This window comes from Miniopterus schreibersii (genome assembly GCF_964146895.1).
Source record: "Miniopterus schreibersii genome assembly, chromosome: 13".
NCBI classification, from domain to species: Eukaryota; Metazoa; Chordata; class Mammalia; order Chiroptera; family Miniopteridae; genus Miniopterus; species Miniopterus schreibersii.
The window spans coordinates 48,332,759-48,360,658 of NC_138113.1; the positions used below are offsets into that span (position 1 = coordinate 48,332,759).

Below are 27,900 nucleotides of genomic sequence, written 5' to 3' on the forward strand. Positions count from 1 at the left end.
TTTAAGAACAAGTACCTGGAGAGAATTGAATGTTCCTTACAGACTGGATGCCACTTTTTTTAAGTTATGAACTCATTGAAGGCAGGACTAATTTCCTACCTTTAATGCATCTCTGAAGCATGAAGCTCAGGAAGGGAAGCAGCATTTATGAGTGACAACCATGTATCTTAGCACACGTTAGACCTGCCATCTCCTAATTCTTCCAACCTTTCTGTGACAAAGGCATTATTAGTCTCGATTTACAAACTAAAACAGAAGGTGGAGATGGAATTGGAAACAGTTTCAAAACATTTTTTATTCTCCATCAGACTGTTACCTAAAGTCTAAGATTGTGTTTTATACACAGAATGGCCCAACTCATGTTTCCAATACTGACTTTATGGATTTGAGTATTAATAAAAATACTCCATGGCCATATTTTAAAATTTTTTTATTATAAAAATCTATTTTTGAAAGGTTTTTAAAAGATATTATAAGAATTTAAAGAAATATTTATGAAAATGAGAAACCTGCCTGGCTTTTGGCAACAAATACCAAAATTATTTTAAAATGTAAAAGGCTTTTTAACTTCTAAAAGTAGGAGGCAGTGCCCTAGCCAGTTTGCTCAATGGTTAGAGCATCAGCTTGCAAACTGAAGGGACCTGGGTTCAATTCGAGTCAAGGGCATGTACCTTGGTTACAGGCTCGATCCCCGGCCATAGTCAGGGCGCGTGCAGGAGGCAACCAATCGATGTTTCTCTCTCTCTCCCCCTTTCTTTCTCTCTAAAATCAATTAAAAAAACATATCCTCAGGTGAGGATTAAAAAAAAAAGAATCCGATAATGAATGGTAGAGAATTCAGTAACTGTGAAGCATTGAATTTTATACAGCTTATAATGAAAGCAAATGATAATTATATCAACAAAAGTCCTAATATCAAGGAGTGCCTGCTCGTGACAAGCAAAACAAGTGGTGTTTTCAGGCACCAAAAATCTCCCGGAGCCACATGTCTAAGGATACTTATTCTTCAACATGGAATCTTGGACTATAAATCTTGAAAAATGCAGCAGAGCTTCACACTTATGCAAATTAATTTCAAGATCATAACATCTTTTTAACAAAATAGTACTAAAACCTCTTGCAAATAATCAAAACAATTATTATGGGCTCATTCAATGAAAATACCACATTCCAATAAAATGATTTTAGCAAAAATCACTCACCAATGCACAACGTCTGGCCCAGTCCAACCTGTGTTGTTTGGTGAACGGCTTCATAAGTCAGGGTGCCAGATCTGGACACAATACCTTAAAGAGAGAGAGCTCAAAAATATTAGATTGTGTCCAGATGACAGATGATCACAGGATAAACTGAATTAAGATACAAGTACATATAAAATCCATTCCATGATCTGTCCCCCAAATCAACAATATCTTCAAATGACGAAATAGGGAGAAAAGGCTTAAATTAAAGCAGGAAGGTTTACAAACTTAGATATAGGAGAAAGCACATTATTAGTTAGGGTTATTTTATGACCTATAAAAAGCAGCATAAGAAAGACCTAAATTACCTCTTCTAAGAATCTTTGAGAAGGGAATAATAATATCCATGTGAACTTGGTAAGTACAATCCTGGTTAGGGTGGCAGAACATACAGATTAGACTTACAGATACCCAAACTTAAACCACCAAAACCTTCAGCCTGCAGAACTGCCATCAGTCACACTTACCAATGCTATCTGTCTTTCCCCGAACTATTTTTCTAATAATTTTCAAACAATATATAGGCTTTAAAGAAAACTGGGAAATAAGGTCACAATCCATCTGAGTTCAAGTCTACTGGGTAATCTCCTTTATACAATGGGCATCTGTGAAAGGACCTAATTTCACATCTGTACAAGGTGTGTATACCTAGGGGTGGGGGTGGCAGTGGGGCAGTGGCAGCTAGACCGTCTTCTCTTTTCTAATCTTTACCCAAGGATATTTTTTCCATTGCTTTTCAGAAAGAGTGGAAAGGAGAAAGAGAGAAAAAAAAACATCAATGGGAGAGAGACACATCAACTGGTTGCCTCTCGCACGTGTCCTGCTCGGGAATAGAGCCCAAAACTGAGGTACGTGCCCTTGGCTGGAATCAAACCCGGGACCCTTCAGTCTGCAGGCAGACACTCTAACCACTGAGCCAAACTGGTTAGGAAAACTGTCTTCTCTTTATAGCTCAGTAAGTTTGGCTGAGCTACAAAAAGGAAATTTATTTCATGCCATAATCTACATATATAAAATGAGTGGATCCCTAATTTTAATAAGTTGAGTTTTCTAAGAGGAAGAAATAAGACTGACCCTATTTGCAGATGACATGATTGTCTACATAGAAAATACAAAGGAATCTACCAAGAAACTCCTATCAAGTTCAGCAACAAAAATCAATTGTGGCCCTAGCCAGTTTTGCTCAGTGGTTAGAGCATCAGTCCACAGACCGAAGGGTCCCGGGTTCGATTCCGGCCAAGGGCATGTATCTTGGTTGCAGGCTCCATCCCTGACCCCGGTGAGGGCACATGTGGGAGGCAACCAATCGATGTGTCTCTCTCACATCAATGTCTCTGTCTCTGTCTCTTTCTCTCTCTCTCTCCCCTTTCCACTCTCTCTGAAAAGCAATGGAAAAAATGTCCTAGGGTGAGGACAGAAATAAATTTAAAAATATATTTAAAAAATCAATTGTGTTTCTATGTATTAGCAATGAACATATGGACACTTATGTTCATTGCTATTTTCATTGCTATGAAATGAATTTTTATTGCTATGTTCATTGCTAATTTTCACTGGAAAATTAAAGTACAATGAAATTTACAATTTTAAAAGAAAAAAAATATTAGGTGTAAATCTAACAAAACAGGTACAGCACCTGTATGCTAAAAACTACACAATGCTGATGAAAGAAATCAAAGGCAATCTAAATAAATGGAGAGAAATACTGTGTCCACAGATTAGAAGATTCAACAGTAAAGATGTCTATTCTTCCCAAACTGACATATAGATTTTAACACAATTCTTATCAATATCCAAACAAGAGTTTTTATAGATATAGACAAAATCATTCTAAAAATGATATGAAAAGTAAAGAAACTAGAATAGCTTAAATCATTTGAAAAAAAAATAAAGTGCAAACAATCAGTCGATCCAATTTCAAGACATTATTACATTTACAATAATCAAGACTGTGTGGTACTGGTGTTAGGCATATTAGTCAACGAACAGAAGCAAGAATCCAGAAACAGACCATTCTTGACATAAATGCAAAAACAATTCAATGGAAGAAGAAATTTTTTCAATGAATGATGCTAAAGTAACTGGACACCAATAGACACTAAAAGAAAAACTTTGATCTAAGTCTCACATCTTATAGAAAAATTAAATGAAATTGAATCATGGATTTAACTGTAAAACTTTCAGAAAAAAGGGATCTTGCTCGGCAAAGAGTTCCTAGACTTGACAACAAAAGCACACCTCACAAAAGAAAAAAATTAATAAATTAGACGTCATCAAAATTTAAAACATCTGCTTTCTGAGCAAGGATGAAAGGATGAAAACACAAGCTACAAAGTGGGAGAAAATATTTGCAAACCACATATCCAAAAAGTATTAGAATCTAGAATAGATAAAGAGCTCTCGAAAGGCAACAGTAAAAAAGCAAATCATCCAATCAGAAAATGAACAAAAAAACCACGAAGACACATTTCACTAAAGAAGATATACAGGTGACAAATAAGTGCATGAAACGTAAATTAATACCATAATAATGTATCACTGAACAATTATCAGAATGGCTAAAATAAAAAATAGTAACACCACAAATGCTGGCAAGGATGCAGACCACACATACCTTACTGATGGAAATGGAAATGCTATGGCCAAAATGGATAAAAATTTGGCAGTTCCTTAAAAAAACGAACATGCAACTATCGTACACACCAACAATTGCACTCCTGAGCTTCCCAAGGAAATGAAGACTTTTGTACATACAAAAACCAGTACACAAATGTTTATATGTTTATAGAAGCTTTATTTATAACAGCCCCTAACTGGAAACCCAGATATCTTTCAAAAGGTGATTGGTTAAACAAATTGTGGTAAATTCATACCATGGAATACTACTCAGCAATAAAAAGGAATGAACTACTGATACATTCACAACCTGGATGAATCTCCAGAGAGTTACACTGAGTGTGAACAGCCAGTACCAAAAGATTACATACCATATGATTCCATTTATACAGCATTCCTGAAATGACAGAATTATATAAAGGGTGAACAGATTTTAGTCGCCAAGAATTAAGAAAGGGGTAGAGCAGGAAGGAAGTAGGTGTAGCTATAAAAAGGTAACTTGAGGGATCTCTGTGGTGACAGAAACACCCTTTATCTTCACAGATCAATGTCAAGATCCTGGCTGTGACCTTGTATTACAGCTTTTGCAAAATGTTACCACTGGGGGAAGCTGGATAAAGGGTACACTGAAATCTGTCTAGATTATTTCTTGCAACCATATGTGAACTGACAATTACCTAAATATTAAAAAGTTTAATTAGCACTTTGACTCAGTAGCTAGTGTCGGCCCAGGGACGGAAGGGTCCCGGGTTCAATTCTGGCCAAGGGCACATACTTCACTTGCAGGCTCGATCCCCAACCAGGGCTAGTGTGGGAGGCAACCAATCAGTGTGTCTCTCTCACATTAATGTGTTTTTCTCTCTCTCTCTCCCCCTCCCACTCTCTCTGAAAAGGCAATGGAAAAAAATATCCTCAGGTGAGGATTAAAATTTTAAAATTAAATTAAATTTAAAAAGTTTAATAGAAATAAAATTTTAAAAAGGATGGAGGGGTCATGCATGTCTTGTGTGGTTGAAAGTAAAAATAACGTTTCTCATAAGAGAATCAAAAAACATGGTACCATTAAATACCAAGTTGGAATCCAATCACTTCAATAATATTCAATCAGCTGATATATACTTCTATGAACTCATTAGCACAAACCGGAAAGTCACTATACTATTGTACTGCTATCGTATTACATTATGTATGTCCCAAAAAATACTCAAGGGGTCAAAAAATCCTTCCTTCCCCTACCTGTTAGCTTAAGGATGTGAAGACAATAAGGCTTCTGAGGACTGTGGCACTGGTATCAAAATAGAACTAGTCAGTGCATATAGTCATCTTTCCTCTCCTCACCCCCTCGAAAATCTTGTAGTATCACATAGTTTCTTTCAGGTGAATTTGTTTTAAAGTCCTTTTCAAAGGAATTAAATCAATGTGTTATGTCCATTCAGAGAACCAAGGTCTAAAGGACTTCCCTCAACTTCTCAGTTTTTTGCTTTTTAGGTTTATGGACATGTAGGAAAGCGGGGTAGTGATAAGAAAGACAACTCAGCACAGGTGCCCCCCTTCTTCCATGCTCACCTCAATTCTATAGCAGCAGCCATTCAAAGCAGACCAAAGAGCATAAAAAAATATTCAGATATGACAAGAACATCAGTGACTAAATGGGCCAGGCCCCCACTAGAACTCGGATGGGCTATGGAATTCCCTTGGCAAGTGTCCTACAGGCATCAGGGCTGCCAGCTCTAAGAGACATTCATAATAAAGAATGTAGTTTACAGAACCCAGTCCTGTAAACTATAAGCTGACATTCACTTACTATGTTGATTATTCTTACTATTATTAATAGTCATGGCTCATAGATAAATTACTGTAACCATCAAGTATTGTGGAAACAGTATAGCTTTGTGAGAGTTAGGTGTGAAGAGTATAACAACAGGCATAATGGGCTTTGAAATGTTAATCTGGTTATTACCTCAAGAACTAAACAAGCAGCAGTGCAATTTTCCCAAAACATTTTGAGAAAGTCTGTGATATCCAAGAGGGCAAAGTAATTATAGGGCAGGACACAGAAAAACTAACAATAAAAATATTCACATATATCTGACAAAGAACTTCTATCCAGAATATATATAGAAACCCCATAATCAACAATAATACAATGCAACAAAAAAATAATGTGCAAAAAAACCTGAACAGGTAATTCACAAAAGAAGATATATAAATAGCCAATAAGCACATACAAAGGTGCTCTACATCACTAGTCATCAGCAAAACTCAAAACCACAGTGAGGTATCATTTCACTCTCAGTAGAATGGCTAAAATTAAAGACTGACAATATAAATAACTGTGAAGATGTGGAACAACTGGAATGCTCAACCACTGACGCGGGGAAGGCAAAAATGAACAGCCACTCTGCAGAATTTTTTTACAATTTCTTAATAAGGTGAACATACTTCAACCCTGACTTAGCAATTCCATTCCTAGGTATGTGACCCAAGAGAAACGAGAACGTGTCTACAAGGAGACCTGTACATAAACATTCACTTTAGCCTTATTTATAATGGCTCAAACCTGGAAATAACCCAAATGTTTATCAATGGGAGAAGGAACAAATTGTGCTCTCATTACATAACTTAATATTAGTTAGCAATAAAATGAAATTAACTACTGACACATGCAAACACGTGGAAGAATCCATGGCGTCTGAGCAGGAAAAGAATCTTTTAACATACCCCCAAAATATCTTCATTGATTCTATAGAATCATTACAGCTTCTCAAGCTCATTTAATTCAGGATATAGAACTGATTCACTACAAAACTTCTCTGGTAATTAAAATGAATTTGACTTACACAGTCACAAATTCTCTTTGTAAATTCTGAGTTTAGGGCAAAGAATTTTTTTTTAATCTATGAGAAACATACTCACCAATTCTTCCTTTCTTGTGAATATGTCCAGGCATGATGCCAATTTTACATTCTCCAGGCTGAAGGAGGAAATCATAGTTTCAGAGAAGTGAAAAAAATTGTAACTCATAGGTCATACACACAAGTACACCTGGACTGATCCAAAGGTAATGAGCCTGTGAGAGGCTAAATCTGGGCTTCTTCTTTTGTACACTCACATTGATGACTCCCGGGCAGTTTGGCCCAATCAGCCTTGTCTTTCCCTGGCGCAGTATTTTGTGCTTGACCCGTACCATGTCCTGCTGTGGGATACCTTCAGTAATGCACACGACCAAGGGCATTTCTGCCTCAACAGCTTCATCAATGGCAGCAGCAGCAAAAGGAGGAGGGACATAAATGACAGACGCTGTGGCCCCTGTCTGTTCTTTGGCCTGAAACATTAACCATAAAGCACTTTATTATTGGTTAAGTCATAATCATTGAAAAATGAATACAATACCATGATTTGAATAATGTCTTGGGGTCATAAAAGGACACCACCAGGGGACATGGGATGTCTTTGTGGCCTCCTCTCAACCCTCTTGTAATGCTACTGAATTTAAAGGTTCTGGGACATCCCTCAGGTGATGGCATATCAATAAACCTGAAAGCACTGCCTGATTGGCATTTGTGTCCCTCATTCCTGTGGCCATGTTTATTTTTGTTGCTTACAAGACACTGTATCACCTATTCAGTACTAAAGATCCTATAGCTCCTCAGGAGAAAAAGGACTACTGAGGTCCTGAACCTGGGAACTAGACCCTCAAACATCTTTTTAAAAATATATTATACTTGCCCTGGCTGGGTAGCTCAGTTGGTTAGAGCGTCGTCCCGATACACAAAGGTTGTGGGTTTGATTCCTGGTCAGGGCACATACAAGAATCAACCAGTGAATCATAAGTAAGTTGAACAATAAATCAATGTCTGTCTGTCTACCTATCTGTCTCTTTATCTATCAATAAATAAATTATATGTATTATACTTAATAAATATAAGAGACACCAAAAATGAAGTGTTTTCTCAGCTGACAATTTTTACTCTAAGTGCACATTTATTAGAAATAAACTAAAAAGCACATGTATAAGTGGCCACAGAATAAGACTGTGGGTGAAATAAGCATTAGGGTATATTGTACATCATCCTTCACAATGCAAAGCACTTAAAGACCATCAATGTGATCATCCTTCTCTATGTGGACACGAGCCTGCGTTTGGTCTTTCATACTCTGTGTATATCAACACAGATGTATCCTTCCCACTTCCACATGTGGCCATGTCTCTTCTACCGAAACGAAGCTTCTTGAAGATTATCAGTGATCCCTGACTCTCCAAGAGAGCTGACCTATCCTGTGAGAAGGCTCTATATAGGTCTGTTAAGGCTTCACCACAACCCTGCAGGCTTAGATGCTGAGGCCAAGAGATATTATATAACTTGCACAAGGTTACATAGCCAGGAAGTGGCAGAGCCAAGATTCAAACCTATGTCCATCTGATTCCAAAGTGTCCATTCTTTTCAGTTACAGCAGGCTACCTCCCTGCAAATGTTAAAATGTAACTTAGTCATGATATAAATCAAAACCTTTTAGAAGGCTGTGCCATGGGATTTTGCAATGGATAATACAAATACAAAGCTACGGAACATTCAGGTACAACCAGAAGGGGACAGAAGTAAAGATAGTGATGCTCCATGTTCCCAGACACTGAGAAGCTTTCTCCACTGCATCCCTAATAAAAGAGATTATCTTAATGATGATAGAACAACAAAGTCAAAGGATGCTGCCAGATCATCCACAAATGATGCCAGAGGTAAAAATATGTTTTTAAAAACTCTGTTCAAGGTGGTAACAGAGAAAGGGGAACAAAAGAAATAAAAAAGACTGAAGCCCTGGCTGGGTAACTCAGAGCACTGTCCCAAGATGCCAAGGTTGCAGGTTTGATCCCTAGTCAGGGCACATACAAAAATCAACCAATGAATGCATAAATAAGTGGAACAACAAATCGATACCTCTCTCTCTCTCTCAAAATAAATTAATTAAAATGTTTTTAAAAATAGACTGGAACCGGAAGTCAGATCATGGGCACACAGGTATGGCATTTTATAGAAAATATATCCCACAGTTCTCTATCTTTTAAGGCTACAAACACTGTCAGAAGCTGGACTGTAATAGTGGATGAAAGGTATCCATCCTACTTATTTAGAAAGCTCCTTGTAAGAGCTGAACAGGTGAGAAATAAACAGTATCTGTCAGAGAACTTACAGAATATTCCAGATATCATATCTATTTGTATCATGGCGAATAAAAAATGAATTACTTAGCAACAAAGAGTTTCTTGAAAAGAAAACCAAAAAAGGCTCATGACAACAGTCAAACCTACTGGGAGGAACTGTGAAAACAGCTCATCTCCGTATTTTGAGGTCATGAAGGCAGCCATAATAGAATTCAAGGGGAGGAAAAAACAAAACAAACGAAAGCAAAAAGACTTTAAATGATTCTCCTACCAGTTATATGACTTGTAACTTTCTTTAAACTCTTTAAACTACACTACGCTTCAAGCACACACAGCACGCCGCCCGATCTTCAAATTTCAAGTAGATGGAAAATTCAAATTTGAATGACATGTTGTTTCCTGCATCTTAGGATTCAAAGCACAAATTAACTTCCATCTGAAGTGAGCATTCTGAAAAGAAACTGTCTATAAATGTGTACTTTAAAAAATGCAATACTTAAAACATGCTCTAAAAGAAAGGGGGAGCAGTATATATTTTTACAATTAATACATCACTACAAAGTACTAAGTTTATTTCCTAGATATTTTTAATTAAATAGTCAAGAATTTGTACTACTATTTCCTTTATTTTTCTTTTTAATTGAATTTATCGGGGTGACATTAGTTAATAAAATTACATAGGTTTCAGGTGTACAATTCTATAATACATCATCTGTATATTGTATTGTGTCTCCTTCTATCACCATTTACCCCCCTTTCCTCTCTTCTACCTTCTCCTACCCCCCATTTCCTTTAAAATACTATTATTTTTTTAATATATTAATGCAAGTGTAGAAAGGAATTACATACAGCTTAAATTAGTTCTCTGTAAAGACAAAAACTGGAATGTGGAAAATGCTATAAAATTTAACTTTACATACATACCTTCATATCTGAATTTGTACAATAAGCACATTCTATGAACCTCAAAGGGAAAGTGGGGGTGGGGGTGGGGAGATTAACCAAAGAACTTATATGCATATATGTATAACCCATGGACACAGACAATAGTGTGGTGAAGGCCTACAGGGGTGGGGGAGGGTCAATGGGGGGGAAAAGGGGGACATATGTAATACTTTCAACAATAAAGATATTTTTTTTAAAAAAAAAAGCACATATTCGTTTTGTAACAAAGAATTAAAGTTGAGTTTTAAAATCATTTTTTAAATACTAAGAAATCAGCAACTTGGAGAAGAGGCTAGAACTCTATGATCTGTCCATCTGACTGGACAGGACAGCTCAGTCTTTTCACATGTTTTCGAACCCACTACTTACTCTGAGCCATGCTAAGCCTGCCACTTATCAGTTGCAAGACTTTGGGCTGGACCTTAACCTCTCTGCACTAGTAACATCCGTGTCTCTAAAATGGAGATGATAACAGCACCTAGCTCAGAGGGCTGTGGGGAGGCCTGAATGAGGCCCTGTACCAGAAGCACCTAGCACGGTGCCTGGCAAAACGGCCCTGCACAGCAAGTGTTAGGGGTGAGTGCTGACGTGCACCACTAACATCCTGGCAGGAGAAAGGGGAGAAAGGGTAACAGGCCAAACAGAGGCTGAACCACGGCACCTCTTCCCTTAAGGACAGGTGTATGCCTAGAAACAGTGGCACAGGCTGTAGAGAAAGCATCCTCAGCGTATGTGACTCAAGTGAACCCACTGGTTTTTACTGTGATTTAAATTCCTCTAGGTTACTGGATTTTAAAATGGCACGTGACTCCCCTAAAGGCGGCACAAGTAAGATCTCTATCAAAACGACCTCACTCTTCCCTGCTCTTCTTTTCTTGTCAAACTCGGGTACCATTAATTACCTCCTTTACAGTATTAAAGACCGGTAAGCCCAGATGCGTCTTGCCTCCTTTCCCGGGAGTGGTTCCTCCAACAAGTTTGGTGCCATATTCCAGTGCCTGCTGGCTGTGAAAGGTGCCCTGAGGGGAAAAGCACAGGACTCATGAGAAGAGGCAGGTTGGGATGCCTGAAGGCAATCTTTAGCAACTCGGAAAAGGAAAGCAACGAAGTGAACTACTCACAGCATGACAGTAACATATATCCAGCATTCTCATCAACTTACTAAACAGCTTTAAACCATGAAGCAAAACAGGACTCTGCAAAGCCAAAAGGCTGTTTGTAAAAAAAAAAAAAAAAAAAAAAAAAAGGCAGGGGAGGGTCCTCTTTTTATTGTTTTCAAATTTGGCTGAGGATCGGAAACGCTGTAGCATTTTCTAAACACCTCTTTCACTATTCCTCAGCTCCTGAGGTCCTCACCTCCCTCTTCACTCAACTAAAACCCATGGTCAATCATTATACTCACGCAACAACCTTGGCTCGCTCACTTCAACTTACACATCTGGAAAAATCGCAAACTTCATTAAATCCAGTTCTCCACCTACTCTAAGATGGTACATTTGTAGCCAAACAGTAGATGAAGAAAAAACAAACCATGCTAACTAATCTCACTTTAAATTCATGATCACTCACCGTAAGTGAGCCCTTTAAGTCTGCCAGACAACTGTATCTCCATATCCATTCACTCTCCCTGCTCAACCTCGGCACTATGGACATTTTAGACACGCTGAGTCTTTGTCCTCTGGTTTGTATAATGTTAGCAGCATCCCTGGCCTCCACTCGGTAGATGCCAGCAATACACCCTCTTCCCCACCACAGTCAGTTGTGACAACCAAAAATGTCTCCAGGGATTGAACTATTCTTATTCTTTCTCATTAAGCTTCTGGGGCTCCACCTCCCCTGGTTTCCCTCTTCTCTCTCTTTCTCCTTAGACTTCTTGTTTTCATCTAAATTTGTGCCATTGGTAATCTCATCCCTTATCATGGCAATAAATATCCTCCCTCTCATACACAATGACAGCCTCCACACATGTACATCTATCTAGCCTTTGCCTTAAATTCCATACTCACATTGTCACCTGCCTTTCTGACATTTCCACTTGGAGAAGTAGTAGGTATCTTAACTTAAAGTGCCCAAAACTGAGCTCCTGATCACTCCCCTCCACAGTCTAGCAACCTCAATTAATGACAACTCTACTCCTAACAGGCGTTCAGGCCAAAAATACTGAAGTCATCCTCGATTCCCCTTCTTATGTCTCACATCAGATACATTAGTAAATCATACTGCCCTGCCTTCAAAATGGAACTGACATCTCACCCTTCCTACGGCTTCCGCCTTGGTCTAAGTCACCACCAACTCTTGACAGAATATTGCCCTTGCTCCCTTTCAAACTATTCTCAACACAGCAGCCAGTGATCCTGTTAAAACATAAGGAAGATCATGTCACTCCTCTACGCAAACCTTCCAGTGGTTTTCCATCTCATTCACAGTAAAAGCCAAACTCCTTACACGGGCCTACAAGTCAGCATCCAGCCTGCCTCCCCATCTCAGAACCCTTACCTGCCCGACCTCATTTACTGTTCTCCCACTGCTCGTTTCATCCAGTCGCAGTGGCCTTGCAGCTTCCACACACACCAGGCACATTCCTGCCTCACAGCCTCACTGCCTCACTGTCCCCTTTGCAGCACCCCGGGCCTCCACTCAGCAGATGCCAGTACCATGCCCTCCTCCCCATCAATACACTGCTCTACATACCCACTTGGGTCTCTTCCACGTCTCATTTAGATCTTGGCCCAGAGGTCAGGCTTTTCCTGACCACATGATATAAAATCCCCACTTCCCCATCCCAACCACCACCACCATTCCACAAACGTACACACATTCCTCCTTCTCTGGTTTATTTTTTCCATAGCATTTATACTTTCTAATGTATCACATAACTTATTGATTTTGTGGATGTGTTTTTCTCCCCTGCAACTAAAATGCACATCCCATGAAGGCCGTGATTTCTCTTTGCTCACTGTGAGATGGCACCTAAATCAACACATTACATACAGTAGGCTCTCAACAAGTACTTGTCGAAAATTGTATGGATCTATGTGGTCATTCCACAAGGGCCCAAAAATGCTAACTCAACTACTCAGATTCTATTAAAAGCATAAAAATTAGGGCCTTAAGAGGGACTCAAGTTTCCTAATTCAACTTCTCAATTTTTCAAACTAGGAAACGCCCCTAGCAGGTGAACTGATTTGTCCACAGTCAGTGATAGAATTCTGGAAAGTACCATAGCTCTCTCTTTAAAGTAGTGCTATTCAAAGTAGACTCTTGCTGGTCTGCAGTGACAGTGACACACACACACACACACACACACACACACACACAAGAAAAAGACAAGGGGAGGGGGGGAGGGAGGGAGGGAGGGAGGGAGGGAGGGAGGGAGGGAGGAGAAATCTAATAAAAAAATCTAATAAAATTTAAAAAGTGAGATCATTTCCAAATTTTTACAGAAATATGATACTGCAGCGATTTTTCTTGTATTGTGCAAAGGTATTGATCTGCATTAGACTGGCAGGTAAAAACAAACACCCAAACTGGACTCTAATTCCAGATAGTTTGAGAAGCACTGTCCTAGTCTACACTGCTGGATAACTCCAAATGACCTAATTTTTTAGTCCTAATGTAGTGCTAAACAGGAATAACATTTCCTGTTAATAAGCTTACTTTCCTTAGTTTTCCCATTATTGCTAGCCAGTACACAGTTAAGCACTGGAATAATTTTAGCAGCATCTAAGCCAGTATAAGAAATTCTATCACTGAAAATCTACACTGTTGGAATCCACTCTGAAATAAAAAAGAGCTAATGAGACAAAAATTCAGATTTCCTATGCAGATAACCTCTAAATTTCAGACCTGTTACCTAAAATATTAGAATCTTAACCAAGAAATCTAACTAAATGAGAAACAATGTAATTGTAGGTCACTGAAAGACACTGTAACCAACCTTGGATTTCAATGTTTAGGCAAACTATCACCTAATTAGAGACAGTTCCAAATAGTGCTTACACCATGGATAATGGTTCCGAAGAAAATAGGTAAGAGGCTAACATGTCATAAGATCGTATAAAGTTTAGCAAACAGAAAAACAAAATTATACATCATAAACATATGTGGGGAATTGGGATTATTTGGTTATATGCTAACAAAATTAATAAATAATCCAAAGGTACTGCATATGATTTTCATTGGCGGAGGATGTTAAAATGCAGTTCAAATATTAGATGTGCATCAACTCTGTTTATAATGTAGATATGTGGAAGTGATACTCACAAAATGTATGGCTATCAGAATAAATAAATCAATTTTACCTATAAAGAAAATTTCAAGGCTTTGTCAGTGTTTCTTTTTCTTAGTAGTGGCTTTTTTTTTTTTAAATAGTAGAGGAATAGAAAAAAAGGAAGTCTGCTAATTCATATTTTTGTGCCTAGTTATTTCAGAAACAAGTCAAAAAGCAAAGGGACAATTTACATGAAAAACCTTCTAACCAAATTCATTTTTTTAAAAAAAGAACTATATAATTTTAAAACAATTTCTAAGTACTTTAAAAACAAAAGTTATAGAAATTATAGAAAACAAGTTATATTAGGTATCATCCGCTAGATGAGGGGTTGGGAAACTATGGCGTGAGGGATTTGGCCTGCCATTTAATTCTGTAAATGATGTTTTACTGACAGGCAACATGCCCACTCACTGATATAATGCCTATGGTGACTTTTGCTGTTACAATGCCATTGAGTAGCAGTAACAGAGCCGGCATGGCCCACCAATCCTAACATGTTAACAATCTGACCCTTTACAGAATAAACTTGCCAACTCCTGCTCTAGATTACCAAAATGCTGCTGAATGGGCATGACAATTCTTTTAATTACAGAAAAATCAATAACTTTTAAAACCATCATTAACTGCTTTTATCTTGACATTTCTTTCATTTAAGACACGACTATCCGCCCGGACAGCGTGACTCAGTGGTTGAGCATCAACCTATTATCCAGGAGATTCTGGTTCAATTCCCTGTTAGGGCACATGCCCGGATTGCAGGCTCAATCCCCAATAGGGGCCGTGCCCGGATTGCAGGCTCAATCCCCAATAGGGGCCGTGCAGGAAACAGCCAATCAATGGCTCTCTCTCATCATTGATGTTTCTATCTCTCTCTCCCTCTTCCTTCCTCTCTCTGAAATCAATAAAGTCATATTTTAAAAAAAAAAAGGACATGATCATCTAACCGATTTGGTAGTATACCCTCATTAAAAAAAAAAATCTGTACATCTACTATGGTGGAACTATATATTTGTACAAATGTTTTAAAAAGCAATTTAGCAGTAGCTGTTGAAATTTTTAATACAGAGAAACTTTTGACACCCAAATTTACTTTTGAAAATCTATTTTAAAGACATGTATTTGTATGATCTACATTATACACTGTATGTGTTTTTATATATGTATATGTTGTGTATATATATGTATATATTGTATATATACAATATTGTATATATTGTAGAATAAAATCTGGAAGGATACATGTCAACTTGTTAACAAAAGGAATTCCAGGAAAGAATGGTAGGAAAGAGGGAAAGGAGCTGCTTCTTTTTTTTTTTAAATATATCCTTGATTTCAGACAGAGGAAGGGAGCAGGAGAGAGAGATAGACAGAAACATCAATGATGAGAGAATCATCATTGATCGGCTGCCTCCTGCATGCCCCCAATAGGGGATGGCGCCCGCAACCTGGGCAAGTGCCCTGACCGGGAATCGAACCTCGATCTCCTGGATCCTAGGTAAGTGCTCAACTGCTGAGCCACGCCTGGCCAGGCTGGGAAAGGAGATTCTTATGCTGCATTTTATTATAGAACCAGGTCACAGATTTATTTAAACTTATGCAAATTATACAATGCAGGCAGGGGATAGGGAGACAGAATAAAGATAAATGAATGAGAATTAAAATGCTTCCAGCAATTCTTGTTAATCTCCTCCAGGACACTGCACAGAAAGAGTATAAGATAGGAAAAGTCAGTGTGTTCCAAACAGCCTATCTCAGATCCCATGAGCTTCTCTGAAGACAGATCCATGTTTAACTGTGTACAAGGCCTAAACACAAGCCATCCACTTTGCCTAGTGCTTAGTTAAGGAAATGGTGATCTGTTCCAATGCCGGGAGAAAACCAGCAGTGTTATACTTGCTGAAGGAGAATATGTGGGTTTCCAACATAATATCATCCTTAGGAGGAATTTTCAAGGTAGTTTAAACACACCTTTCATTTTACAGGCTGAGTGTAGTAACTAACTTCCTCCTAAGATACAACTCCACTGCTGGACTGTTACTTTTCTGCAACAATCATGTATTATAACTTTTGATATAATAAAAAAAATAGAAAATCATGAAAAATGTTTTGCATCTCTAGCATACATCCATTTAAAAAAATCTTGAAACACCTACCTGCTTACCAGTGAAACCCTGGCAAATAACCTTTGTATTTTTATCAACATAGAGATGTTTCCGGGAAGCTGTATAGGAACAATGCCGAATTCCATTCTGTTGCACTGAAAAGCAAAACAAATACGACACATTATAATTTTTCCAAACTTCTGGACCATCAATTGAACTTAGTGACAAAAAAAAAATCCTCTAATGCAGAAGGTATCTTGTGATCACGGCAACTATAAATGTCATTTTTTAAATGAGATACATTGACTACAGAACAAGTAAATCTGTGATGGGGAGGGAGGGGGGAGAGGCAGGGATAGAGAGGGCAGGATTAAGAAATGGATTCGTCATGAGGACTACCAGCAGTTCATCCCTAAAATCTGATACTTGACCTCCCACCTCCTAAAAAAAAGTGGTTTGTGTTCCTGGCTATGGCTGTAATCCCTCAGGAACTAAAAACTCTCTTCACCTCTGCCCTAGTCCTGGCCCATGCAACCAAGCTTGGCCTTATCGTCCAGACTGATGCCTGCACCTGCATGGTAGGGATAAACCAGTCGCAAGAGGTCACAGACAAGGAATCGGACCGTGACCTCCTCCTTTTCTGGAATACTGCTCTAGAACGTGTAGGTCACCTGGAGGAGAAATGATGTCAATCAAAACAGCCTCAGCCCCAGAGAAAAGCCCTGAGGCGCCAGAGCAAGCCACCGTGGTATTCTCTAATCACCACAATGCTCCTAATCCCAGAAGCCCACGCCACACTGGAGGATGCACCTGTCCTTGCCCCTTACTCCAAGCACTCTCTCCCGGCTGCCAGGGCTGTGAGGAGGGCCTAAAGGCAGCTGTCATCATAATTCTCCTCACATGAACTTCTGCCCCCTCACAGCTTCAGGCGACACATACTCCACCTCGGACCAACCCTCAGTTTCTGCCACTCCTCACCAGCAGGACGCGTGTTAACAACTGGTGGATATATTTAAGGTAATACTGTTATTAAATCAGCGATAAGTCTTACCGCTGTTAACGTTATGGGATCAAGGAAATTCTTGCTCTTTTCCCATGTTCGTATTCAGATGAAAACAATGCAAAACATGCTTACATTCCACGTAAAACTCCCCCAATTTTAAGTCACTTATGTCCTTCTTCCCCAGTTTCTACAATCCAAGGCCCAGAACCACGGGCTGGAGGCCTGCCACCTCTGCACCTCCTCGCCTTCCCTCCCACAGCCCCACCACTCTCCTTCATCTGGGCCGGTGAAGACGGCAAACTACCAGCTGCTGTAAACATTACATCTGTCAGGCTGGCTCTTTGCATTTTTTTCCCTACTTGATTTCTTCTCCACCCAAATTATCAATCAGTGTCTTAAGTTATGAAAAATAGCCTATTCTACTTCTGTGGAAGAGCGCAAAGTGGTTTACAGTAGAATTCAATTGTCTGTCCAATACTTAAAGAGGCCAAATCATATTTTGGTTTTAAATAGAAACCTGAGCTCTGTGGTAAAACCATCAAATAACTAGAGTATGCTATTTCCTATAGCTAAATCTAGAACACAGGCCATACATTAGTGGCCAAACCACCTTGCAAATATCTCCCACCTTTCAACTAGAGAGTCAATGTACTCTATTTGCTAAGAATTTCACTTGCATTAATTCATAGTAAGTTCATGTTTAAATAAAACATTGTACAGGGAGGAATCCTTAACTCCACACATGTCATTCATGACTTGTGATTATAATGGGGGTTTTTTATAGACGTATATTTTAATCCTCACCTGAGGATATTTTTTCCGTTGCTTTTCAGAGAGAGTGGAAGGGAAAGAGACAGAGAGATAGAGACATCGATGTGAGAGAGACACATCGATTGGTTACCTCCCGAATGTGCCCCTGGCCGGAATCAAACTCAGGGCCCTTCAGTTCCAACTCTTTGTGTTATTTGAAAAATGTCCATCTCACACTTGTACATGCAATGATTGTAGGTCTCCCTAAAGTCCATATAAAGATTACGCAGAAGTCCAGCCCTAAATGCTACTAGCTGTCCTCAACACTGCATCAATCTAGTACAAATTCCATGCTAACCTTTTTTTTTTTTTTTTTTTAAACAAATGAAATCCAGAACCAGCAATGTAATACAAATGGACCATTTCACTACTGGAGAAAGAAAGAGGTTAAAGCAAAACATACCCCAGGCAGAGTTAAGGCAGCGAGAACAGGAAGTGTTTTCATAACATGTTAACAGACAAGAAATTAACCGTAGCAACATGGCGCGCCACCAAGAAGAGGCCAGCACCCTAACAGAACAATGAGTAAAGGCCAAACACAAGAAAGACAACTGATGACAGAAAAACAGTCAATCAAACATGAGGAGATACCTGGCTCTACTAACATTAAGAAAAGAGCATTTTAAACTACACATTAGGGCAGCACGAAGGCCTGAGGCCAGCCACCAGGAAGAATTTCCCAGTGACGAAGGCTGTAGCTGCCACACCTTGGGCCACCTCCAGGAATGTAGTGGAGTCGCCTTCTCTTCAGGTTCTTACCAATTGGCCAGCCTAGACTTGGGACTGAGTCCCAGGAGCAGCTGAGAACACAGTCCCTGGATTCACACAGACCTGAGCCTGAGTGTATGCTCAGCTGCTCACCAGCCATATGGCCTGGGCAGGTCTTTTGATCTCCCTTAGCCTCAGTCTTCCCATCTGTAAGTGGAGTAACAGCTGCCCTCAAGGATGCTGTGATGTTGACAGGAGATCATGCCTATAAATTGGGTAGCAAAATGCCTGGTATATTCCCAAAACTGGGTTCACATCCTATGTGGACAAAAAGGTAAATCATCTAAAAAGAGAGCACATGTAATTCACATTTTAAAATAAATCCAACCAGAATGTTTTATGTAAGTCTTCATGCACATCTTATGTTCCTATGTATGTTTATGTGTCAATGTACTAATCCATGTCTATATATAATGTGTATATGCACACACATTCATGTAAATTTTTAACATATTCAACATTTTTAAAGGTGCAGCCACACTGCAAAAATCGTGATAATACTATGTAGCTCATGTAAAATTTGGGAATTAAATAAATTCATAATATATAGAGCATGGAAAATAATGCCCTGGAGTAGAGCAAATGCTATTTCACTATTAGCTATTTATTATCATTATTCTTACTGATGCAGAATGAGAAGACCACACCGCTCTGAGGTGTTCATTGCGCCAGGCTATGTGCCAGGTACTAGGGATTCAGGGCAGAACAAAATGGACTCAGGCCCTACCCACATGAAACATCTGTACAAAAGCTAAACATCAAACAAAGAAACACAAAACTACAAAAGAGCAAAATGTAGCAAAGGCTCTGAAGGAAAGGGGCTGAGAAATCTGAGACAGATGGGTAGCCACGTGCTTGAGTCTTCCACATAGGGAGCAATTACAGGAGGCTGCAGGACTAATGAAGCTGGGGCCAAGGTGCCCCTGCCTAGCTGTGCCTCAAACCACAGTACCATGTTCCTAACCAATATCTGAGACTCTGTTCATGAAAATACTCCTCCTCCAACTTACCTCTCAAATCGTGTCCTTGTTACTCATGTACTCATGAATTTAACAAACGTACACTTAATAATACGATGCATATGTATCATATATGTTACAATACAGCTATGGTGCTCTCTACCTATAGCTGCCACCTACTCCCAAAACCCAAACAATCCACTATTCAAATGCAAAATTATATATGTATGTATATATAGATATTTTAAATATATCTTTATTGATTTCAGAGAGAGAAAGGGAGAGACAGAAACATCAATGATGAAAGAGTCATTGATCGGCTGCCTCCTGCACGCCTCCCACCGGGGATCCAGCCTGCAACCCAGGCATGTGCCCTGACCGGGAATTGAACTGCGATCTCCTGGATCATGGGTCAATGCTCAACTGCCAAGCCAAGCCAAGCGAGTCGGGCTTTTAATATTTACTTACAAATCAAGCTTAGCTATAAGTGCTTTATCTCATCAAATCTAAAACACCATGGAATTTCAAGAAGTACTATTAAGAACCAGAAAGAAAAATGCTGCCAATTGATTTTAAGATACCATCAATGGTAAGATACATCCCAATTTTAGAAATGCTAAAATGTTTTTAAAAAAAAAAGTGGGTCTATTGCAACAAAATGCCTGTCCTTTGGTGACATGAAATTGCTCCCTCTATTAGAGAAATTATTTTGCACATGCCCATTATGTTTCTATGAAGGAATGAGTTTGACGTGAGAAAAATCAAATCACTTTTTCATGGCTACTTTGGTGCATTTACATCAAAGCCATCTTGTTTTGAAATAAAGACTTGGTTCTTAGATGCAATGACAACAGATACTAGTATCAGAAGCATCACTGTTAAGGGTCTCCTTTTCCCAACTACACCTCTAAATGTTTTCCCAATTCCAAAAACAGGCCCACACAACTTGGCAAACACATGGAAAAGGCAGGTGGCACCTCTGAGCAGGAGTCAGTCACCTTCTCAACAAACCAGACTGCCAAAAATAAAACCAAAAACAAACAATAAAAATCAAAGCTCCATGAAAGGAGGCTTAGCCCTGGCCAGTGTGGCTGGCGTGGCTCAGCTGGTTGGAGCACTGTCCCATGCAGTGAAAGGTTGCAGGTTCGATGAATTCCCCATCAGGGCCCATAGGCAGCCAGGTTGCAGGTTTGATTCCCAGATCCCCAGTCAGGGTGCTTTTGGGAGGCAACCATCGATGTTTCTCTCTCCCTCCCTCCCCCTTTCTCTCTCTAAAAGGAAGCTTACAGTATCACACAGCACAACATGTATTAGTGGAAAGGACACTGCAGAGTCAGACAACCTGCATTCTAGTACCCACTATGATATTGGCTAGGAAACTTACTGGGTTTATCTCCTCATTTGCCAAACAAAGGTATCGAACTGTAAGGTTCACTTTCTGGCACTAAAACGGCGTAATTCTGAGGTTCAAAAATACTAGCTCTTCTCCGTTTCTTCTAAAAGACCCAACTTAGGGGAACTCCTGGGCAGTGTTTAAAATGACCTCAATTGCTTTATACTTCTTGAAAAACTTTACTCAATTTCGAAAGTGCTTAGAAAAACAATCCTTCTAGAAAGTCTTCCTTATTTTTCACTTTAGTTTCTCTCCCACTTCAACTGCAGTATCTCCCTTTTTCCCAAACCTACAAAACTGTTGTTGTTTTTTCACTCAGGAATCTCTAAACATTCCAGGCTAGCCCAAACAGAACTCCAGAAGGCATCAAGTGTTTGGGATTTTTTTTCCTAACTCAAATCAACACTGCAACATTCAGGACCTTCAGTACAAAATGCACCATCAATTAAAACGTAAGAGAATAGCGGGAACAAAATTCCCTAGCATTTCTAGTTTTCGGACTAACCTCAGAGCCTAATTGGTGATCACCTTTAAAAGAAAAAGGTTGCAAAGGTGCTATTGTTGTGGGTGCTGTTTTTCTACTTGGAGCAAAAATGGGCTTAGAAATGTGGCATAAGAAAGAGAAGATACGGGGAATTTAGCCGTTTTTATACATTAAAAACTGTAGTCTGTAACCCCTCTAGTATAGGAGATAATTTGGTTTAGATCTCAGACGTTTCAGACCCTTACTGAGCAGGTTGATCACATGACTAGATAACTGAAGACCACTCCAGCAACAGAAAGCTAAGCTAGATGATCTCTTAAGGCCTCATGGTCCTGAGAGTCTAGGGGGAAAAAACTTTCAGTTCTGTGAGAGGAAGACTGCTAAATGTTGCTAAGGGTGGATTGAGGGTCCTGATCTTTTAGACATTCTTTCTTTGTACTCTAGACTCTCCTCCAACTAAAACAGCAGGCTAGGATTTTTCAGAAACTCAGAGGAGCAAAGACCCCAGGAGAGAAAGACATGGATATAACAACCAGTTCCTTTTTTCCTTCTGCCTACACCACCTTCAACTGTTCTTCAAATGACACAGTAAGAATCTCCAGAAATCTTTCCCAAAGAAACCCAACCTTTTCCTACTTGCCAACATCATGCCAGACCTTTGTCCTCAAGTGATCTGGTAACTGAGTGTAGCTATTGAGCACACATCCCATCGGCTACACACTTTTAAAATATAATCTTCTCAAGAAATGAACTGTCTCATCTCGTCTAATATTCAGCATTAGAAGCAAAGCAGAAAGGAAACAGAGAAAAACAACTTGTTTTAGTGTCTATTTCAGCCCAGGTGCTTTATATAAACTGTTTCATTTATTCGGTGCAATGAACCCGGATCACCCTGTATGTCATCATCTCCAGGAAGCACATTGTTTCACTTTTTAGCATGTCTTCAATCCGGATGCATCTGACAGCCAGTGGTGTGTCATAATTTTAATTAGCCATCATTCTCCACTGTTAAGGGTAGACAAAACAATGGTGCATCTCACACATGATGCCTCAACTTCATTAAAATACGGTATTATTTTCATGGGATTTAAAATAGAAATTGAGAAATAGATTGAGAAGTGCCCGGGGTTACTACACAGGCTGGAAGGGCCCAGCCAGACTTCAAACTCTGATACGGCTGATTCCAAAGTCTCTTCCTTCACAAAGTCCCTAAAAACACAGAGACTTTGAACACGACAAGAATTTTCAACAGTCAGCGCTACTCAAAGGCTAGGAGCCTCAGCGATTAAGTTTCCAGGAACCGAGGGGTCACACCACCTGGTGCAGACACTGCAAACGAGGTGGTCAAGGCCCCAGCCAACCCTACGCTTCTAGAAGTCTTCTGGGCTCTGCTGGCTCTGGGTGCGGAGCCCACTTCGCGTTGCTGAGCCTACCACCCACATGAAGGACACTTGGAAATGTAGGACCCTTCAGTGCAAGGGACGGCCTTACCCCCACTTTCCTAAAACAGACTTCCCCTGCCTCTAAATCCAGACGACCGCCCTCCCACCTCACCTCTCATTTAACAGGCCCGTCAGCACGCCGGCCCCATCCCGCCCCTCAACGCTGCGGGCGGGGCAGGAGCAGGCCCCCAGGACTGCGGGGCTCCCGGACCCCACCCCTGGCTCAGCCACCCTTCGTGCCCACCCACCAGCATCCTAAGTCATGCCTGCGCCCCACACATCCAGCAAAGTTTCCTGCACCCCCGAGGGCCCGTGCCTCGGCCCCACATATCCAGCAATGTTCCCTGCACCCCCGAGGGCCCGTGCCTCGGCCCCACACATCCAGCAAAGCTCCCTGCACCCCCGAGGGTCCCCGACGTGGGGCCGGGCTCCCGGGGCTCCCGGGGCTCCCGGGCCCTCGCCGAGGTCCCGCCCCGCAAGGCCCAGCGCGGCCTGCACGAGGACGCTGGGACCCGCGGGCCCAGGAGCTCCCGGGGCCTGGAGGAGATTCCCCGCGGGACTCACAGAGGAAGGAACGCGACAGGAGGCGGGCGGCGGTGAGCCCACTGCTCCCGGAGGCCATGGTCGCGGCGGCGGCGGCAGCGGCAAGGGCTGCGGTCATCCACCAATGACACTCCCAGGCCCCCGGGGACCTGCCAGAGGCCGAGGCCTGAGGCGGAAGCAGGTGGCCAGCGCAGTCGCCTGAATGAATTTCCCTTCGCAATGGCCTCTCCACCGAACACGGGGGGATGGCAGATGGAAAAGGGGAAAAAAACATAGATATCTTAACGGAGACGTGAACAATAACTCGGCTCTCCGCCGGAAATGTGGGTTTGATTCAACATTAATTACAACGGCAGTTTAGGAAAAGCCTTGCGCGAGGCTGGTCGGCGCGTGGCGTTGTGGGAACTGTAGTCTTTTTTTGAAGGCCACGACTTGTTTGTGGTTGAAGCAGAGGATGCGGGAAGGGAAGGAAATCCCGCTCGGGAGGTGAGGTGGCGAAAGGAGTGCGGGCACCGCGGGGCGGGCTGCGAAGGGCGGGGCGGAACTTCCCGCGGCCCTTGGCGGGTCTGCACCTCACGCGCCTCGCCTGGCAGATGGAGACGGTGACACGCCTCACCTCCTTGCGAGGATCTGGGAGCATTACCGATGGCAGCAGGCCTCTGAGCTCAAGCTAGTGTCCCGGGAGGGTAAGGCCGAGAAAGACCAAAAGCTACCGTACTGACTCTTAATTCCCTGGAATATGGATGTTTTGGTAAAACAAGCTATGATTGCAAGGCAGCCCTTGACTAGCGCCACGTGCACGAGAGCCTGTCCCCCGGGGACCCTGGAGGACTGAAGTTACAGGTCAAATGTGACCGCTGCCGCTGTGCACAGACCCATCCGTCACTCTGTAGGGGCTTCAGGAGGAACCGGAGAGCGTCCCAGCGTCCAGGGGAAACGAGAGATAGAGGAATCGCCTCCCTGCCTCCAGTTGTGTCCCTGAGATTCATTATCATCAATGAAATTATAATCCCGATTCACATAAACGGGCATAATTTACACCGAGCTGCGTGCTGCCCGAGTGGGATTACCCAAGCAGATTGCCCAATGTGTCCTCTGGGACCCAGAGAGCCTCCACCCCAGGTTGACTGCACACAAAATCCCGCCCTCATCTAAAAGTTCGTGTCCTTGCGGTCCTTTAAATCCTGTCCCTGGTTTCCAAATAGGCCCAGTATGAAAATTTATTTTAAATAGCAGAAGTTTTCCCAAAGCCTTCACACGATAATAGTTATGGTTTTAGTTTCACTCGATTGGTAAAAGTGAATGATGACAAAAATGTAATTTTGGTATGACGTTAATGAATTATTTCCATAAGGACAGGGATTTTCGTTTCTTTCGTATACTAATGTCCCCCCAACACCTAGAACACTGCTTGGCACAAAGAGAGAACTTATTATTTGTTGAATTGAACGGAATTGATTTATAAGAGAAACGGCATATACATTTGTTTATTGAATCTACGTGCAATGTTTGATGATATTTCGATCCCTCCTAATAACTACACCTCCACTCCAATTCCATAGATCATTGGTGACAAATTATTGCACTAGACTCTTATCTATACCATTTATCTTTATATGCAGATGGATTTTGGAGTCAGACAGACCTGGATTCAAATTCCAACTCTGCCACTAGCTGTGTGACCTGTGGGTCTTGGGTTTTCTTACTGGGATGGTGATGAAAATCCCTAATTCATAATAGTGTTGTGAGCAGTTAATGCTTTAATATGTAAAGTTCTTAGTACCTTGTAAACATTCAATAAATGGTAGTTATTATAATTAAAGATACATTTCTGCTTTGCATGGCAGGATGATGTTTTGAGTTTTTACTGTTGTAAGTAACCATTTGTCTCAAAACCTTGGCTACAGCCCCAACGCTAAGGGCAACAGCCCATAAGTACCTGCACATTCTAAGGAGGGCAGTCTCGAAGCCACCTCTCTTAAGACTGATAAGAGTTGGCCAAACTTGTTTCAGGATTCTCACCCTCACATCCCGCAGCTCAAATAAGCAAAAGACTAGAACTCATTGAGTCAGGGAATTTTTCTGAGTCATGAGTTCTCAGCTTAATGATCTCCTTCCCTTCCACTCCCAGACAAGTTGATGAAAGAGGCTCCTTGCAAAATGATTGGTGTTAAATCCCTGCAGAACTGCAGAAATTCATGGGCCCAGCTCAGCATCTTAGAGCAGATCTGGTCAAAGAATGTGCAAAAAAACTTGAGTTTGGATGGCAGACCTAAGCTAGAAACTAATGTCTGTTTCCTGCCTGGAGAACCAAGGCCGCTGGAGCAGCTTTCATTGGTGTACAAGATGTATAATATTCCCATGGGTGAAATGAATGCCAGGAAAGAAAGCTGAGCTTCCCTCTAAGAGGATCTTCTGCTGGGGAAGGAACTCTAGCATAAAAGACCGTGGAAGACTCTGACAGGGTAGCTCAGTTGGTTAGAGCATCGTTCCAATACACCAAGTTGCAGGTTGAGTCCCTGGTCAGGGCACATATAAGAATCAACCAATGGGTGCAAAGATAAGTGGAACAACAAATCTCCCTCTCAAATCAACAACAACAACAAAAATTTCAAAAAAAGACCATGGAAGACCCCTCAGGAGCAGGATGGGGAGGAGGGAGTTCCTAGCGGTCAGCCAAAGAGCATTTAACTCACTTCAGGATACTGTGCAGATACGAGTTCCTTAGGACAGGGTGAGGGGAGCTACTGAAAATTCCACAGAGAGCCAGAACTCCAGAGTGTGTGGATGGTCAGGAGAGACCCACAAATAACACCACCTAAGAGATTTTATCCAAACTTCTTCCCACCCTGGCAGAAATCAGGAGCAAGGGAGTGAAGAGGAAGAGGAGTGGAAAGAAGAAGAAAACAGAGCTTGACTCTGTCCCAGCTGCAGGTTGAGGAGCCACAGATTATGCCAGACCTGGGAGGGGGGAAGGAGCTTTGAATTAGGTGCAAGATTTAAGGGGGTTTTTTTTGTTTGTTTTTTCTTTTTGTTTTATTTTCGTAATCCTCACCCAAGGAGTGAGGATATTTTTTTCTACTGATTTTTAGAGAGAGTAGAAGGGAAGGGAAAGGCGGAGAGAGAGAAACGTCCATGTGACAGAGACACATGGATTGGTTGCCTCCCACACGTGCCCTGACTGGGGTCAGGGATGGAGCCTGCAACCAAGGTACATGCCCTGTTCGGAATTGAACCCAGGACCCTTCAGTCCACAGGCTGACGCTGTAACCACTGAGCCAAACCACTAGGGCGCCATTAATGTAGTACTGTGAAAAAGCTGCATTTAACACTTTCCAAGTCTCTTTCCCACTGATTGATGGGGGAAGGGACTGGGCAAAGGCAGTTTAGACGCGTGCCCAGTACGGTCTGAGTCACATGGGAAGGTGCCTACCTGCCTGCCTGTCGATCACACCTGGCACAGGAAATCTAAATATATAAACTTTCAAACAAAGGAAGTGTTCCTTCTCTCCCTTTTGGGACTCCTGTGGCAGGGGATGCTTCACACATGGACTAATGGACTCTAATTTGGTCTAAATGCTGAACTACACCGGCTGCAACTTAGCACAGAAGCTCTGGACACTGGCCTTGTTTCTGGCACTGCTGCAGCCACAGCTGCACCTTTTCCAGGACTGGCTTAGGGGCGGGGAACTTTGGAACCCTAGAAATGTAACTCCATGCAAATAAAACCTTTTTCCACCTCTCATCCTCCCATGGGGGCTTCTGAAAATGCCTTTTTCAGCAGCACCCCCAAGAGCCTCACTCCCACTTGTGTCTGGGAAGTCTGGCCCATTCATTCCTCGGGCATCAGTTTCATCTGCATTGTACCCTTACAGGAATGTCAAGAGCTCTGACCTCTCCTTTAGAAGAAATGGTTTCCAAATGTAATTTCTCTTCAGCGTAATCAAGCCCTGTTGCAGATTTGATCCCCTAGGAAGGAGACTCTGAATACCTGTGCAAGAGTCCCCCAGGGCCAACTCCTGTTGAAGGGAAGGGAAGAGAGCAAGGTTGGCAAAGAGGGAGAGGCCCAGCTACAATGCACTCCCAAGGACAGTTTTGGCCAATGCCCTTCAGAATTGCCCCGAACTGGGCAAGATCAGGCCTCTATACACCTGCATGAG

General features: G+C 41.4%; 1 protein-coding gene across 1 annotated transcript in view; it reads right to left on the bottom strand.

The window, feature by feature from the left end:
• The window catches only part of SUCLG1 (succinate-CoA ligase GDP/ADP-forming subunit alpha), a 32,341-nt gene extending 8,296 nt beyond the window's left edge, over positions 1 to 24,045 (bottom strand). The window contains exons 1-6 of the mRNA XM_081155841.1: positions 23,762 to 24,045; positions 16,390 to 16,493; positions 10,866 to 10,982; positions 6,970 to 7,182; positions 6,774 to 6,831; positions 1,203 to 1,286 (exon numbers count right to left, since the gene is read on the bottom strand). Coding sequence (XP_081011967.1) covers positions 1,203 to 1,286; positions 6,774 to 6,831; positions 6,970 to 7,182; positions 10,866 to 10,982; positions 16,390 to 16,493; positions 23,762 to 24,014 — 829 coding nt within the window. The 5' untranslated portion in view covers positions 24,015 to 24,045. The remainder of the gene's footprint in view (positions 1 to 1,202; positions 1,287 to 6,773; positions 6,832 to 6,969; positions 7,183 to 10,865; positions 10,983 to 16,389; positions 16,494 to 23,761) is intronic.
• Between the last annotated feature and the right edge of the window lie 3,855 nt (positions 24,046 to 27,900).